Source organism: Solenopsis invicta, chromosome 7, assembly GCF_016802725.1.
Source record: "Solenopsis invicta isolate M01_SB chromosome 7, UNIL_Sinv_3.0, whole genome shotgun sequence".
NCBI lineage: Eukaryota > Metazoa > Arthropoda > Insecta > Hymenoptera > Formicidae > Solenopsis > Solenopsis invicta.
The window spans coordinates 1,107,687-1,124,918 of NC_052670.1; the positions used below are offsets into that span (position 1 = coordinate 1,107,687).

General features: G+C 37.5%; 3 protein-coding genes across 5 annotated transcripts in view; 1 reads left to right on the top strand and 2 right to left on the bottom strand.

Annotated features, from left to right (window-relative positions):
* LOC105193551 (zinc finger protein 708) overlaps positions 1 to 17,232 on the top strand; it is a 46,361-nt gene that overhangs the window by 24,091 nt on the left and 5,038 nt on the right. Inside the window, exon 1 of one of the 2 annotated variants that reach the window (XM_039451663.1) lies at positions 11,569 to 11,587. The exons of the other annotated variant lie outside the window; for it this stretch is intronic. The gene's annotated coding sequence lies outside the window, so the exon portion shown is untranslated. Of the gene's footprint in view, positions 1 to 11,568; positions 11,588 to 17,232 lie in introns of those variants that run through there. 2 annotated transcript variants of the gene reach the window in all.
* Positions 370 to 1,657, bottom strand: LOC105193550 (U11/U12 small nuclear ribonucleoprotein 35 kDa protein). Its single transcript, XM_011158052.3, has 4 exons — positions 1,388 to 1,657; positions 879 to 1,094; positions 570 to 783; positions 370 to 496 (listed from the first exon to the last, which is right to left on the bottom strand). Exons 1-4 carry the CDS (start codon positions 1,388 to 1,390, stop codon positions 390 to 392), a joined length of 540 nt encoding a protein of 179 aa, XP_011156354.2. The 5' UTR covers positions 1,391 to 1,657; the 3' UTR covers positions 370 to 389.
* On the bottom strand, positions 3,872 to 13,680 carry LOC105193553 (death-associated protein kinase 3). Of its 2 annotated transcripts, XM_011158055.3 has the most exons (7): positions 13,145 to 13,680; positions 11,457 to 11,547; positions 8,717 to 8,920; positions 8,487 to 8,628; positions 7,496 to 7,695; positions 7,243 to 7,395; positions 3,872 to 6,508 (listed from the first exon to the last, which is right to left on the bottom strand). In XM_011158055.3, exons 1-7 carry the CDS (start codon positions 13,176 to 13,178, stop codon positions 5,146 to 5,148), a joined length of 2,187 nt encoding a protein of 728 aa, XP_011156357.1. In that variant the 5' UTR covers positions 13,179 to 13,680; the 3' UTR covers positions 3,872 to 5,145. The 2 variants fall into 2 exon arrangements, with proteins under 2 accessions (XP_011156357.1, XP_039307593.1); XM_039451659.1 differs by lacking the exons at positions 11,457 to 11,547; positions 13,145 to 13,680 and adding an exon at positions 9,168 to 10,762 and having other exon boundaries at positions 8,717 to 8,766.

Genomic DNA, 17,232 nt, shown 5'->3' on the forward strand with positions numbered 1-17,232 from the left:
CGAGGTGTCTCCTTATATGGAGAGAGGCAGCATGTGAGAGACGGCGATGATGCGGTATAAAGTTGCCGGCGAACGCGAATACAATCTTGCGGTGTGTCGCTCCGAGATCGTCTCTCGAAGATTAGACAAATCATTCGCACGATTTACGACGGGAGAGGGAGCACGACGCGCTTGTCCAATTCGACAATTGTCCGAATTATATCGAATATTCTGTAGAATTTTTTTTACAACAGCCTTTGCCTATAAAATGATAAAAATTACCTAGGTAAAATGCGCTATCAAGTTTTCGAATAATTTGTTCCGCATGTCGCTTTATTATTGGAATGATAAATAAAAAGATGGGAATAAAAAGATAGAAAGTACAAGAAGTCAGTCAAAGTAAAAGCTATTTATCTTTTCGGCTTCAAAATCTTAGGTACAATCGGTCGTTTAAATGGTCTATCCTTTCCTCCGAATCTCAATTGCCCGGATTCTTTTTTACCGCCAAAACCACCTCCTGAAAAAATTAGATATTTTTTTATGTTTATCCGTAAAAATTGGAATACACATCTAATTAGTGTATTATATACCTAGTCTCCTCGGCTTCCATCCCTTCAAAGTACGACCGCATTCATAATCGACAAATATTTTGTATCCCTTTAATGTGGCGTCGATAGTTCGTCTCAACGCTCTTCTAGCTTCATCTTCGCTTTTCATTTCCACAAAACCGTACCCTTGAGAAAGCCCGGTCACCACGTCCACTATTACCTTCGCCGAAATGACCTCTCCATATTTGCTAAAAAGCTAAACGACAATTTAAAAATTTAACAATTTTATTACATAAAGTATACAATAAAATTTCTAAACATATTGGTTTTTTTTTTTTAAGATGACGTTACCTCTTTCAGATCATACTTAGTGACTTTGGGACCAAGTCTAGCTACGAATAGAGTTCTTTCTGGTTTAGATTCTAGATTGTGCGGTGGCTCATAGTGCATCAGCAGTGCCCTGCTGATAGCCTTGTCGTGAGGTTGCGTATCTGTCCCATCGATACTACCCGCCTTTAGAGGATCGTATTCTTTGGCATAAGGGCTCCAATTTTGCAAATTATCATCCTAAGATTTTCACAAAAATTTAATCACACTACCGTTTTTATTCAGAACAAATTCCTAAATTACTATCACTTAATACTCTTAACATTAAATAATTATTAATATATATGTATAATATATATAATATTAATTGCTGTTAAATAATATTTAATTAGTAATATGCAATAAAGGCATATTGAGATACTACAATTTTATATAACATAACCTAAAAATGTCAACATAATCCTGTGCATGTATATGCAGTTTAATAATTTAGCTATTGTTTCAATATTGCATTAATAAAGAAAAACACTCACCATGTTATATATTTATAATACCAAAAGCGCATTCAAACATTTAATAAATGGATTACGTATTAAGACACAAAAAGTAAACAAAAACGAAATAGACTTGAAACGCCAACTATGCCTATAAATGCGAACCTGAAATTACATAGTTGTAAATTTTCCCACTCGGTAATGTAGTTTTGATTTCGATCTGTGCTGTTTCTGCAAAATGTGAAGACGTATTTTGATTTAATCATTTCAGTAATGTATAACTTCCGAATATCAGACAAACAAATTAATGGAAATACAAAGTCAGTGTTAAAAATACAAAAAACATTTATGGAATATCAAATAGTATCTATTACACATATTTAAAAAGTTAAAAGTTAAATATGAAGTTAAAAAGTTAATAACTTTTAATAACTTGACTTAGTTAATACTAAGTGATTTAATTTTTAACTTTATCTAGTTATTTTTGAAACGTATAAACTTTAATTTACTAACTACTTTTCCCTAAGTTAAAAATTTATTTATGCAAAAGAAAAAAATTATACAAGAAAAAATGATATGACACAGACGAGACGAATCTTGAATATACATATATCTAGAAAACGACGGATGGAGGTACAGCTAAATATGCAGAGTGACTCACGCAATTTAAAACGGATCGTATTCCTCTCCGTGGGAAGCTTAAATTGCTCGACTTTTTTCTCTAATATTTTCTTTATCTTCAATCAGAGATACGATCCGTTTACGTAACTTTTGCAAGCTCGTTCATCTCGTTACAACTCTCATTAAGGAATTTGTTTAAAAATAAAATACATATATGTATACGCGCGCATTTTGCATAATATAGTGTTTCTAAAATATATACAACACAGTACACATACATATATATATATATATATATATATATATATATATATATATATATATATATACATACATAATATATACGCAAATAATGTTTCGAACAAATTTAAATTACATCCACGTAGCAGCGTGCGGGCGGAGTTTAAGAGAAAAATTGTCAGTTTCATTGAATTTCAATCAATAGAGTACTCGCATGGATGCAATTTGCTTTGCTGGCAAATTATCCGCCTAACTACGCAAAACAGTCGGATGTTTTTCACACAAAAATCATCGTTTCGAATGACAATAGGGAATACGACCTCGTTTTCAACCACAATCGAGTGATTACGCCGGAATTGCGCGCCTGTTGTTTCATTTTGAATAAACGTTATCTCTCTTTTGTCCATTATTATATTTGTTACGGACTCTGCACCCAAAATCCGATGTGCGCATTAAACGAACCGTTATAGGGGAGATCGGGGTCGGTTGTCACACAATTTTTGATTAGCAATTTAAAAAAAAAATTGATAAAAATACATAGTTCACCTAATCCCTTAATATTAAAACAAATATTACGTTGAATATATAAAGTAATTATTTTATTTTAAATGAAGCTGTAAAAATATGACAATTAGCCTCACTCGGAGTTGATCGTTACACGTGGGATCTTCTTACAGTAACGATGATAAATGGTCATAGTTAAACGTACAAGAAACGTCCGACCCACATAAAGTCCGTTTCAAGAAAACTGTTAATAATATTTAATGTGATTTAAAAATGTATGTAAAAACTATTTTTTATTAATTTTAGGCACATATTAAGCTTAGGTCTTTTTTGTTTAAAAAAAAAAAAAATGTGCGGACTATTCACTGATTACAATAATTTCGTGGGTTGGACGTTTCTTGCATAACTATGACCAATTTATATCAAATTCTGAAGAGACTTGTTGGGTAGATAAATTATGTATTTTCTACTGATCTAACAGCTTTCAAAATGATATTGAGAATTTTGTTTGTCTTCCCTTTTTCTTTTCGTACCTCTGTTCATCTTTCTTTTTTGTTTTCGCATCATAGTTTCTATGAAAAATAAATATGAATTCTTTCCTATTACAAAAGTAATGCAGGGTATACGCAAAAAATATCGCACGGACGATGAATGTTTATTTCGCATAACATTATCAGATCTGGATGACGTTAGCGATCTACTAGATCAGATCTAAGTCTAGACGCGCGCCCATCCGTTTCAATGCCAAAATAGTGTTAACGGCCTTAACCCAGCGCTTCTTAATGACATAGCGTTTCAATCGGTGCTTCTGTATCGGGTTCTCCAGAGCGGCTTCCAGCCAACGGTGCTCTATAAGTTTTCCCGCAGATGGTCTTTGCCTACAGCAAGAAGACTAATCAGTTTCTTAATCTATTCGAGATCTCTGTGGAAGGTGTGCGCGTGAAACAAGCAAAAATCTTCTTCTCCTGTAGTGTACTGTGATTTATATTAGATATAAAATGTGAACAGTATCTATATTTAACAAGAAACATGTGCGTGAATGTATATATTATCTCAACCAGCTCTCCTGCAAATTTCGTGCAACGTATTCGGTAAAAAAAATTTAGACTTAATCTAATGCGTCTCTCATAATTAATATGGCTATAATACACACAAGAATATGTTCGAATAATGCCATTTTAATAGCAGTATACATATATTAAATATAAAAGTTTCTCCTGGAAAGCTTGAAAATTGTTTGTGTGGGGAAAGATTTCTCGAAATTGAAACGCGAATATTGCGCCGTTCTTGTTAAAAGCGTCACGATAAATTTATTAGTTTGCAAGGGATCAAATTGAATCAAAATGGTAGGCGTCTTGATAAAAATTAATGTTGTATATTATTAATACTTATAAAAATATTGATTTGAGGGTGTGCCGATGGTACACAGCTCTCGAGAATTTTGCTTAGAGAGTATGTAAGGTATGATCGTAGACTTTATTAGTAATTCATAAGTTTTTTGTCGCACGCACAATTTTCATTTACGTAAAGCCACCAACTCCATTATTCATATTTAACTCTCCGTATACGAATATCAGTTAGAATTGCATCTATTTCAAGTTTAATAACAGAGGATTCTATGATCTTACATTTTCGTGACGTTTTATGTATAGATTATTTTAGGAGACGTCACAGAATTACAATTCTGTCTTGTTTTCGATTGTAAAAAAAAATCTGCAGAAACAAATGCGAATCCGAAATTCAGACGATCGCCGATAAACTTAAACAGACTTCAAGACGTCTAAAAGTTATTAATTCTTTATTACTCATTCTTATAAACATATTTAAAAAATCTTTCTGCATTTTTTTTCTCTCGCATTTAAAAGTTTAAATTCCTCTATTTAAATTCAATTCCTTTAATAAGAAATAAGAACGCGCATGTTCATCGCGCTCTCAAGAAATGAATTAATTAAAATGGATGGTGAGAGAGATTGTACACCGAAAAAAAGTTTTTTTTTACGTTCAAGTAAATATATTCATTTTAAAATCGTTTCCTTCACTTAAATAAATATTAGCTAGTATAAAATAATTTATTTTTAAACTTGAGGAATATTTTTTAATCAAAGAAAATTGATGAAAAAATAAATATATTTACTTAAACATAAAAAAATATTGTTTTTAGCGTACGATTACAAAATCAATTGCTTCTCGACTGTAAAGATCAAGGTTTCACAGATTTCATATATTAATCTTTGCAACTTATCTGTCAAGTACATTATATTGCCCCACGTGTTTGACGTTTATCTCATTTTGGACGCCAAACCGTTCCGAAATAAAGTTTACGACTGGAAAGAAAAAAGAAAGATCGTTAACGTCGCGTATTTTTCCCGATCCGTTCGCGACGACTCATTCGCAAATGCGCATCCTGGAAACGCGGGACGAGCGTATCGTATTCAACGACATATCGACGGCGGCGTGGCGGCGGACGATGCGACTTTGGACGGCTTCGCTTCCTTTTGCTTCGACCGGAAGTACTCCGCCAACGAATTCATCGTCTTCCTGGCGATCGTGTCGGCCGCGCACCAGTCCAGGCTTACGGACTTCCTGCCGGCGCCGGCGCCGGCGCCGACTCCGCCGCTGCTTCCAGTGCCGCAGGACGTTACGGTGACCTCTTCCCATTCGCCCAACAGATGCAACAGCAGGTCCTTGGCGCTGCTCGGCTCGTCGAGATTGAGATTCTTGTGCAGGTCCCGCAAATTCGATATCCGTGGAACGTCCCTGCTGGTCTCGCCGAAGGACCGTTTCACCCGCGACCGCCGCCACGGGGGCGTCAAGTCCATCTCCTCCGCGCCGACGGAGGATCTCTTGACGATTTTCTCGCCGTTGAACTTCTCCTCGATTCCCTCGGTGATCGTTGTCCGTCCGAGGGAGTACTTTCGAGAATCCCTGCGACTCTCGGTCGTATCGCCGTCGCCGAAGCTCGTTCTCCTCAGGGCGACGAATACGTTACCGAAATTCGTGTCGAGATTGTATCTGTCGAAACTACGGCTACTGTGAAAGGTCGTCCCGTTGAGCTTTCGCTGCCGAGCGATATTGGAGAGTTTCTCCGTGATCTCGTTGGTCTCTTTATCGATGTGAGACGCGGTCACCTTAATATTGCTCTTCGAGAAGATCTCGCGATTATTTGGGATATCGCCGGGTCTCTTGGCGGAACGAAGCTGCGCTTCCGTCGCGCCTACGTTATTATCCTCGTTCAGCCCATTCGTGGAGCCCATCGCGGCGATCGAGCGCAAGTGCTCGGAGAGTTTGATAATCTCCTCGGCCAGAGCGATCTGGCTGGCAGGATCGCGACGGTTTCGCGCGGCGGCGTAGCCCTCGGACGCTCTCCTTTCCAAGGACAAACTGAGACTGGGCACGGACAGCAGGTGGCTGTTAGAGTGATCTCTCGCCGCGGACTCCATCGGAGTCACTCTCTCGGAGCACTGCGTGCTGCTGCTGCGAAGGCTGTCGCAGGGAGAGGGACTGTGAGCCCTCAGGGAGACGGATTCGTCGCGATCGCGAAGCGGATTTCTCGGCAAGGCGTGATACGTGTACGAGTCGATCGTGTACGGGCTGTCCGGATGTTCCCGCCAACGCTCGACGAACAGCCTGAGATTGTCCTTGGTCACGTCCAACTCCTCACCGACGACAGGACGATTCTCGATGAAGGCTGTCCGTTTGGCCGCCGCCAATCCCGCGATGTCCTTCTCGCTCTTGGGCTTGACTTTTCGGGCCAGCCACCGGTGCTCCCGGCACTGCGCCGCCGTCATTCGCTTTCTGAAAGATTCGAAAGGCTCGTCGTGAGGAGGGTCGTGCTAGCTAGTGTCCCAGGCTCGATAGTGCCTTTTGTTCTCCTTGTCGCGTGGAGACACGGGCGAACGGGCCCTTTATAGGACGAAAATGTATATAGACGAGGAGTACGATGACAGCATAGGCTCGAATGTGCGTATATGTATATGTAAAATTCTCCATGAGAGATTACTCCAAAACGTTATATACCAGTGCTGTTCGCTTGACATTTTGACAACAAAATCGTTTCTTGAACGCAATTTAAGAATAACGAAGAAGAATACGTACAACGCCAGAGCAACGTATATTTTGCTAGAGTTACCACGAGATGCGACAGATTCTTATATACGCTTCATTACAAGATGGAATCGCTTTTTTCTGATCGGCAGCCTGATAAGTTTATCAATATTAAAATACTGTACGTGTGTTTATCAAAGTAGAACATTTCGGAGAAAATAAGACGGCAAAACGACAACAACAGTAGTTAGATTAGCCGCGATAAGCGCGAGTTGCTTGTGAGCCATACACACACCCTCACAACGAGTGAAAGAGGATAATTTAAACAGCGTAACGGAAGGAGGAGCTACTTCTCTGAGAGTAGCAACAGATATATGGCAATATATAAAGATACAAAAAAAAAGAGTAAGGAGCAAGGTGGGAAAGAGAAAGTAAAAATACAAAAAAGTAATATGTATGTAGGCATTAGAAATATATATACTTACTCCTTGTCTTTCACCAGGAGGCATCTTATGAAATCTTTCGCGTCCTCCGAGATCTCGGCGAAGGCCTCGTGATCAAAGTCATACTTCGCGATAGTGACATTCGCCATTGTCTCTATGTCCGTATCGCCCATGAACGGTGACAAACCGGACAATCTACAATAATTGGGTTGCATGAGCAAACTCGATCGTTAGAAGGCGCAAAGGGGTGGTGCCCCTTTGTGAAGCTGCCCGACCGTGCGGAACCGCAACTTACAACACGTAACAGATAACGCCTATACTCCATATGTCGGTACCAAATCCAATTTGATCGAAGTTTACGACTTCCGGGGCAACAAACTCAGGCGTACCGAACAACACTTGTAGTTTCTTACTGGGATCGTATTCCCTCGCCAGGCCAAAATCAATGATTTTGATTCTGTTACCTTCTTTCGTCAGGCACAAGATATTCTCCGGCTACGCAACAAATATGGAAAATTAATTTTAAATAATTATACAAATTATACAATTATAAATTATACAATTATACAATTATACATTAATTAAATATAAAGAAAAAAAGATTAATAATAATCTTACTAGTTACAGAGCAGTTTTCAAAGATCCTTTGATAAATATAAAATGTAAAAATGTTGAAATAAACTTGTGATATACTTAATTATAAATAATCAAGATTTGGTAAAAGTTTTTTTTTACTAAATTAAGTTAGTGGCTCATAAAGTTAATTTAGCTACGTTAAAAATTACATGAACAAAACACTAACTAAAAATTAAATTTGAAAAGCCTTATTCACATTACATTAGAAATTCGTATGTTTTTAAAAATTATAATTAAATTACTTAAAACAATTATAATATGAGTCATCAAACAAATTCAATATTATATTCGTAAATTAAGTTTATGTATATGATATGAATAAAGAAATATTGTTTTTTTATGTGAAAACGCATTTCTTCTTTTATAATTTTTATATTTTACGTAGATAAATTTATTTAATTTGGGAAAAAGTTAATAAATTGAGGTTTGTGTTTCAAAAACAACTAGTTAAAATTAAAAATTAAATCATACAAAATTAACCAAGTCAAGTTAAAAGCTATAAACTTTTCAACTGCCCCAACCCTGTAAAGAGAGAATCATAAAAAATTAAAAGAGATTTATAATACAAAGAGCATGACTAACAAATACCCATCTTGTAAATACAATATTCAAAGTGCAACACGAGTTCTCCACGCAAACCAACGACTCACTTTTAGATCGAGATGCAGGATCTTCTGACCATGCATGAATTCTATTCCCTCGCAAATCTGCCGCATGAAAACGGCGCAGCTACGCTCTGTCAGTACGAAATCGTCGTCTATCACTCTTTCAAAAAGCTCGCCGCCGTCGATCCTTAAATGATAGAAATTTAAATGTAATTTTCTAATTTTATACGCTCCCTACTTCGCTGGCTCGCCCGCAAGAGAAAAAAAAAACGTACAATTCTAAAACGACATATATCTGTTTGCCCGCATCAATGGCGTCGTACAGCTGAATCAACCGTGGATGCTGTAAGCGTCGCATAATGTCGACCTCTCTCTGCACCGCGCGTCTGTCCTCTTTCTTCATGACGTTCACCACTTTCGCGGCGAGCATCAGGCCGCTCGTTTTCTCCTTGCATCGGTAGACAATTCCGAACTTTCCGCTGAAACGAATGAAAGAAAGCGAAGATCAATCGAAAGCGACCTGGACATTTTCCGTTCCGTTTGACAAATGCTACGTGCTCTGACTAGCTCTGACTCCGTACAACGATGTAAAGGTCGATTGACTTGTAAAAATTGAATCGGGTTACAGTTGACCGATGTAGCGAGTCTAGTGTACAAAATTGTGCTACGATCCTTGGAACGAAATTCTTGGGTAATAACAAATTACGCGTAAAAAAAGTGATAAACATTGGAAGAGCTGCCAAAGCTGTACATCCGCAGCATGTCCCTGGCAGAACACAACATACTTGTCGCGAAGCCAAGTCAGTGAATCATTGAGTCGGTGTATATAAGTCGACGGACGTCGGGCGCAATTATCGAACATATTAATTAAAATCTATTGTTACACGTTAATTATCGGCAAATACAAGTTATTAATTTATTAATTGCTATATGTATAAAGAAGCTTCAAGACTCGAAAAGGTGATGGCGATCGCCGAAGATTGCTCCCTTTTTAAAGGAGGGTAGCTGAATCTAAATGTCAGAATTTCCTACCAGAAGATTCACTACTATTACTATTATTAGTATTATTGTCGAGTGTCTTGCGTTTGGCATTTAATTTCTGAGTCTAACATAAGCAACGCCGACATCTCGATGGAAAGAAGCAATTCAGCGAGAATGTCCACACACGTGTCCAATTTTTTTTACGAGAAAAATCGCAATTTTTTTTTCCTCAATTTATCTCGACAGTTCGCTCTCGAGCATCCCATCCGCACGCTCTCTCCTGCAAATTTGCAGATTAACAATTTCGAAATGGTATCGCGGGACAAACGCTTTTATTGTCGAACCGCATTCCGGCACTGGCGAGAGCCGGCCGAGTTCATCAGCGGTGTCAAGAGCACCGGCATGCCCCGAGCTCCAACATCGGAACGCCGCCGTTTGACGTGCGTACCGTTTCACTCACGGGTCGAGAGAAACGGATATTTATTTATAGATGAATCGCGGGTCCTTGATTGCCGGCGCGAACAAGACCGCGCGCGTGTTCAAGCCTTATCAGCTCCGCGCGCTGCATTCCGCAGACGAGTGCACCTGAGAGCAATAGCACATTCTCGTAATTCTGTCACCATCGTCGTGTGATTTCGTGGAAGCGGGCCAACGGCTCTAATATCGTTGTCGTTGGAGAATATTAAACACTCGATGGCCGAATATCGAACGAAGGCCACGCGATGAAGACGTCAAACATTTGTATTTAGACTACCGGTTTAATCGATGGATATTACGGGTTGCCGAAATCGCACCATCTCACACCTAAAAATTCAGCCGCTGTACTTGTACAATTCATCATTTTTTGCATCGTTACAATTTTTTAAAAATTTTAATTTTAATTAAAAATTTTCGTGAGCCTGCGAGTGGTGCAATTTTAGGAAACGGATCTTTTAAATCTCACACCGCAGGGGATCTATGGGATTATTTGAGAATGATTCTGCTTCATTGCACTCGAGACGTTAGGCACAGAAGAAATAAAAAAATTGTAACATTTTTCGACACATTTTGTAGATGAATTGCAGAACGGGTGAGATCTTGAAATGGTTTAGATCTTGATAATTTGTAATAATATTACAAATTATCAAGATCTTAGAATTAGATTAATAGAGTTAGTTTTCTTTTCGCTCTTGTTTATAGATAAATAAGCAAAAGTTTTACGAAATGACGTCATATAGATCGCGATTTGGCTACCGTAATATGATAAATGATTGGCTTTTCACACAGAAAGGGAAATAGTCAAAAGAAAATACAGAAAGTATCCGTAATCTATGAATCATGCTCAAAGAGTATAAAAAAAAAAAAATGTGAAATAAAATATTGAATAAAGTAGAAAGGAAATACGGCGTTTCTGTGGAAAAAAAAATCTTTCTTTTTTTGAACATTTTTAGAACGTAAATGGAACGAATTGGTAAATTCCGCGAACGGTAGAATACTCACTGCAATTTTGGCAACCTGCGGTGCGCGATTTAGGAGACCTGTTTCCTAAATCGCATCACTTGCGGGCTTATCAAAATTTCTTATTTAAAAAAAAATTATAATAAGAATGCAAAAAATTAAGGAAGGGAAAATTTTGTATTTCACTATGATGTAAAGGACTGAAAAATATTCTTCATAATTTGTAAATCGTTATGTGAAAAGTGGTACGATTTTGGCAATCTTCCCCTACTTCACCCAGAGCAGAAGTAATAAAGAGAAAGCGCAAGACAGCGCAATCGTTTCAAATGCTCTGTACCATTTTTTTTTCTCCTCCAGTTCGGAAAGAAATGTTACGATCGCATGGAAGAAAGATACGCTAAAGTTAATAAATTAACATTGACATGATTCTCGCTTCCGGAAATTTCGATTTCTCGGAAATTCTCCCTGCAAGCCAAGAACGTTAGATTCCTGGTTGTATCGAGATTAATACGCGTCGATCGCGCGTGATCGACACGCCGTTGGCACGACACGCAGGCGCCTATATGCATCCACTGATCGACGAATTTAATCACTCACCGTCCGAGCTCCGACTGGATGTCATAATCGTCCTTGAACTCGACACCTCGGCGGACCGTCACGTCTCTATAGGGGAAGCTGGGCTCGATCTCTGAAAAAAGGCGTGTAATAGTGAGGAGGCCGGAATGAGGGTGAGTAGGTGTTTGGCATTCAATAGCCGAGCGACGCTGGTATCTCGAGAAGTTGGAGAGAGGCAGAAGGCAACTTTGCCTTTAAATCGCGTGTCGCACTCGTTTCCCTCGCGAGTTTTGGCGCCAATTTTTCGCCGAGACTTCGCGAGACACCGACGATTCTGCATTCTTATCTTTTTCTTCCTACCAAGCTTCAGTTGTACAATATATTTTAATTCGTGTACTTTTAGTTTCTCAAACAGAAAAAAAAACAGTTCAAACATTAGTATTGAATTGAATCTAATATATTCCATTTAACAATCATTGTTGTGTTTGAAGCATATTGTTATCTTCTATATATATTTTTCTCTCCCAATTTATGAAAATTATTATTGAATAATGAAAATATGTTTTCCTCAATATAATTATATAAGATTCCTTCGTTATAATCTGTTTAACGCTATATAATCTCAGTTCAATATTCAACATTTCGAAAATCAAGATATTCTCGAAACAGGAATGTTCCTTTTTTTCTGTGTAAAATGTCTTGCCATTTTTTTTCCTTTTCAAAAAAATGCCCTTAAGCCCTTAACACTCATCTTCAAAGATATGCAACAGTGAAAAAAAGAATTTGGTAACTAGTTACTAATTTTTTTTCAATATATCAAAAATTTATTAATTACGCAAAAAAATTAATGTCAAATCAAAAATTCATTATTTCATATATAAGCAAGAATATAAAATGTTCTTGAAAGAATTTAAAAGGAAAACAAAATTTCCTCATGTTAGCAAAATTTTTTCAAGAAGATTTTATATTTTAACTTATATATGAAACAATGAATTGTTGATTTGATATGATACTAATTTTTTTCTGTGTATTACCAAATTTAATAATAGTTAGCAAATCCTTTTTTTTCAGTGTAGAAATCTAATCTTTAATTCCCTCTTATTATTATTGTTACTTCTTTATTTATTGATTTGTTTATATCGATTTATTTAAACGTCTCGAAGTCTTTCCGTTTGCAAAAGAATCCTCTGCCTGCCGCTTTTAATTCCACGTGGGACGCAATTGATATCAAATCGACATCACAATGATTTCGACGTCGAATCGATGTCGAAATCATCATTTTGATGTCGATTCGATGTCGATTCCATTATCATTTCTCGCTGGGAAGTAAAAATTAAAGCTGTAATTTCGGGCCGGAATTCCGACGCTCCAAACACGCGAAAATAGCTTCCATGTTTATTCAAGGCGCGGAGATACATCTTCCCCGTATCACTGAAACCGAATGCATCGGTTTTAACCCGGTGGCAGACACTTTTGAACATCGGCAACGCTACGGTCAAAATCACATCGATGCTGCTCGAGAAAGAACGATCGTCTTTCGAGGATTGTTTTTCCCGAAAATCCCAAAGTTTTCCACCCGGACCGCGCGCTCTGACAGACGCGCACATCTCGCGCGTTTCCCGCGTTTCTCCACCGAGACGTGTCCTCTTTCTCCCTTCCCCATTTTCCTGGTATTCCTGTTCAGGAAAAACGGTTATATATCTTGTTTCTTTGCCCTCCTTCTCTCTTACCTCCCACTGGATCCGACTCGTCCACGCGGATCATGTTCCTCGTGCGATTTTACGACGAATCGGCCACCCCGTCGCGTCGTCGCGCCGTTCTCTCTCCCTTTCTCTCTCTCTCTCTTTCTTTCTTTCTCTTTCTCTCTGGTCTTCCCGGGCAGCAAAAGGAAAGAGAGCGGAAACAACGGAGTGAGCGCTTTTTATCTTTTTCCGCGTTTCTTTCTCTAGCCCTCGCGTCGCTCGAGCGAAAATGACGAGAATCGCGCGCAGGCGAGAGAGGGTTTCGCGCGGAATTTCGCACTCGCGCGCGATCCCTCGATCGATCCGCCGCGAACCACGGACGATTATGAACTATCTCGCAGCGGCTGTTTCGTGTCGCGCAGGCCGAGAGACGGTGGTCTCTTCTTCTTCCCCGGCTCGGACGGATTTAGATTTTCGGCGGACGCCGCGAATTCTGCTGCTCGATCACGTGGCCCTCGTGTAGCCTGCTGTATAACCCTCGATGATCTCGAGGTGGGGATAAAATAGCTAGCATCGCTCTCTTCCTCTCTCCCTCTCTCTCTCTTGTGACCGTTTCTTCTATCCATCCTCTCTCTCTCTCTCTCTCTCTCTCTCTCTCTCTTCGTAGATTCACAATGCTCTCTCTCTCTCTCTCTCTCTCTCTCTCTTCGTAGATTCACAATGATTTTTAATCCCAGCTGTTGAGAAGCCCAGGGATATACAATTGTTATTCGTACATTGACATGAAAATTATCCTACGTTGAAGAAGAGGAAGAAGATAAGAAAACGCTGCTCATAGCGTAAAGATCGATCTCGAAATGGCACGATTCTGTCTGACCTGTTTAAAGCGTGCCTGAAATAAGTTGCCAAACGTCGATCTCCGCGACAATATCACACATTTGCTCTTCTCACATACTTTTCTACGAGTATGTGTCTGGAGGTAATCTTCTTGGTGTCAACGACGAATGTTTCGATCAATATAAGTGATCAATATTTTTTCTGGTTGGTTGACCACCGACTTCTTTGTCGACCTGATGACGAAATCTATGTTCTAAGTTTCGTTCATTCGTTACGTGCCGCGTCATTCTGCAAATTCGCCAGGTATATAGGATGCGTTATCTTTTAATAGTCTGACATTTCGGAGAAATGTTCTATGGGATGAAACAAGAGGAATAAATCTCTCTCTCTCTCATTCTAAACAATTGCGAAAGTGTTTGTTGCAAAACGTTGAAAACTTGGGGAGAAACAAAGACTCGCGAACTTTACTTTAGGTAGGTGGGTAACTGTCCCATTTACAGCCGCTTTGAGCACACAGTGACAGTTGATATTCTTATTTTGCAGTTAAACATATAATAAACAATCTTTTTCATCGTTATTCAAATAAAAACTTTAATACACACAAAATAAAAGCAACAAACTGAAAACTGATTGATTAGTTAAATATAATGAAAGAAATAAAAGTATAAGGAATGAACCTGTTACTTGCCATCAGTCAACGTCCTGAATCTGCCCCTCCCTCTATTACTATTGCACGTATCTAAGACTCTGCGCGCAATAGAGAAATATTAGAGATCAGGAATAGGAATTAAAATTGTAGAATCAATTTTCTTAATGAATATTGAATGTAACGCGCAATGGGTAAGACTTATCCTTTATTTGTAACGTTCATTGAGGAAACTGATTAAAAAATTAAAAAAAAAAAAAGAAATTCCAATATCTCTCTAATATTCCTCCATTGTGCGCAGGTCCTAATATTGCCTCCATACTTACTGTCATTCATTTAATTACATTTATTATCTTATTTTAACATTAAAATATTTTTAATACATAACGCTCTCATTTTTTTAATGAAAGAAATAAAAATATTGTATAAAATATCGAACCTATTATCAGTCAATATTACCTCCCCGATTACCATTGCATATTCCTAATACTGTCTCCCTATTTATCGCTCGCGCATTCAACATTCTGCTACGCATTTACTTATTTTTGTGCGATACTCTTAGTTTAATATTAAAACATTTTTTAATTCGTAACACTCTCGTACTTTTTATTTTATAACAATATTACAATTGAAATAAAACAAATAATTGGGACGCTGGCAGTAATTGAAACAGTTACCCTGGTGCATCGTTAAAAGATACACGTACGTATAAAAAGGACTCCGCTGTACCGCCATCCGGTCGTGTCATAACTGTGTAAACCTCAGGAAAAAAGTGCTTTTACAAAACATCGGTGGGGCATAGGGCACGTGCTTGGCCCAATTACAGTCGTGGTCTTCGACGACCTGAATTCCAGCAGGCGCACGTAGCATTCCGATTAGTTTAAACGCGAATGCACATGCATCGTGCCGATTTATCGCGTCATGTGTCTGAGAAAAGCGGACGTGACGTTTCCCGTTATCAATCTCGGGGAAAAATCGAACTCGATCATCTCGCTTGAATAACAGCGAAATGGAACTCGGCACACTTAGAACGACTGCAACCACTCCGATTAACTTAATCGACGATTAATTCGCATTTGTTCACAGCAAAATTTTCAACTACAGTTTGACACATGTAAGCTCTACGAATAAAATTAATAAATTACATTCATCGACAAGATTATATTTTGTAAGAAATATTGTATTTTTAACTGCCGATTAAACTAATCAGTATTTGTCAAAGTCCATAGGAATTTGTGCTGTAATCCTGTAATCTCTCGTCAATATTATTATTAGCGTAATAGTTGCGCTATATCATAGCCAGTAAGCATAACATCATTATTATATCATGTTACTACAACTATATTTAATATTATTATTATTAGCGTCAAAGCTGCACTGAAATCATTATCGTATTATGTTACTACAATGATATTTAATAACGTTATTTTGAAACATTATTACGTAACGCTTTCAAATATGTCGTATTTAACGTTGTATAAAATATAAATATAAACAAATTTTGATCATGACTTGGAGATAATGTTTTTAAAACTTTTCATTATTTTAATATTTGTTTACTAAGTACTTTCTATAATTAAAGTAAAATTAATCTTGTTTAGTAAGTACATACCTTCTATAATTAAGAGAGTAGTGTTGTTTCTACTTACCTTATTTTATATGCTTGTTCCATTTAATACTTTTATTTTATGTCCCACGTTAAACAAGTTTCACTCAAATTAATGTAAAAACATTAATTATCAGTGTTGAATAACATCGAAAGTTATCCAATGTAAATCAGTTAAAAAAAAATAATAAATGTAAGATAAATTGACATTGAAAAACAACAGAAAATACATATAAATAAATCCAAAAAGTTTTGCTCTAAATAAGAACAAATTAATTGTTATTTATATCTGGTAATCTCGCGCCAATTCGGTATGAAGCCAAGAAACACACAACGGCAATTTTGATTATCAATAATTTCTTTTAATAAAAACTAGCGAATCGCCAGAGAATGCATGCAAATGTACATTATTGCTAATTAATTTTGTATTATAAAAAAATGATCAAAAGAATAATCTTATCAGAAAAAGGAGATAGAATTTAAATTAAAAAGTAAAATTCCAAAAATTTTCTTCGAATGCCAATAAAATCCCAATCAATAAAAATCCGTGATTTTGAATATGATGTTGAAGCTAGCAGCGGATTCGCAGCAGCAGATTCGTCAAAGCAGGGATTCTCATTCAAAATAAAATACATAAGAAACTTTGACATATAAAGGCAAACTAGCAAGTAACTGCACAACATACACTTATACGCTTCTAAATAGATCAGACTATCGAGAACAATTAACAAAAATGCGCAGGTCTACTAAATTGTTTAAATTATATAACGAGTTATTGCAGAAACAAGGGAAGGAAGCCTCGGTCGGGGCTGCAAATTTTTTTAGAACATCATTGTAGGCTTCTAAAGAAATCCTGACTAGCAAGAAAAATTAAAAAAAATGCGCACGCCTACGAAAAATTATTTAAACAATATAAAGTTTATTGCAAAAACAGGAAAACGAAGTCGCGGTCGGGGCTGCAAATTTTTTTAGAACATCATTGTAGGCTTCTAAATAAATCCCGACTAGCAAGAAAAATTAAAAAAAATGCGCACGCCTACGAAAAAT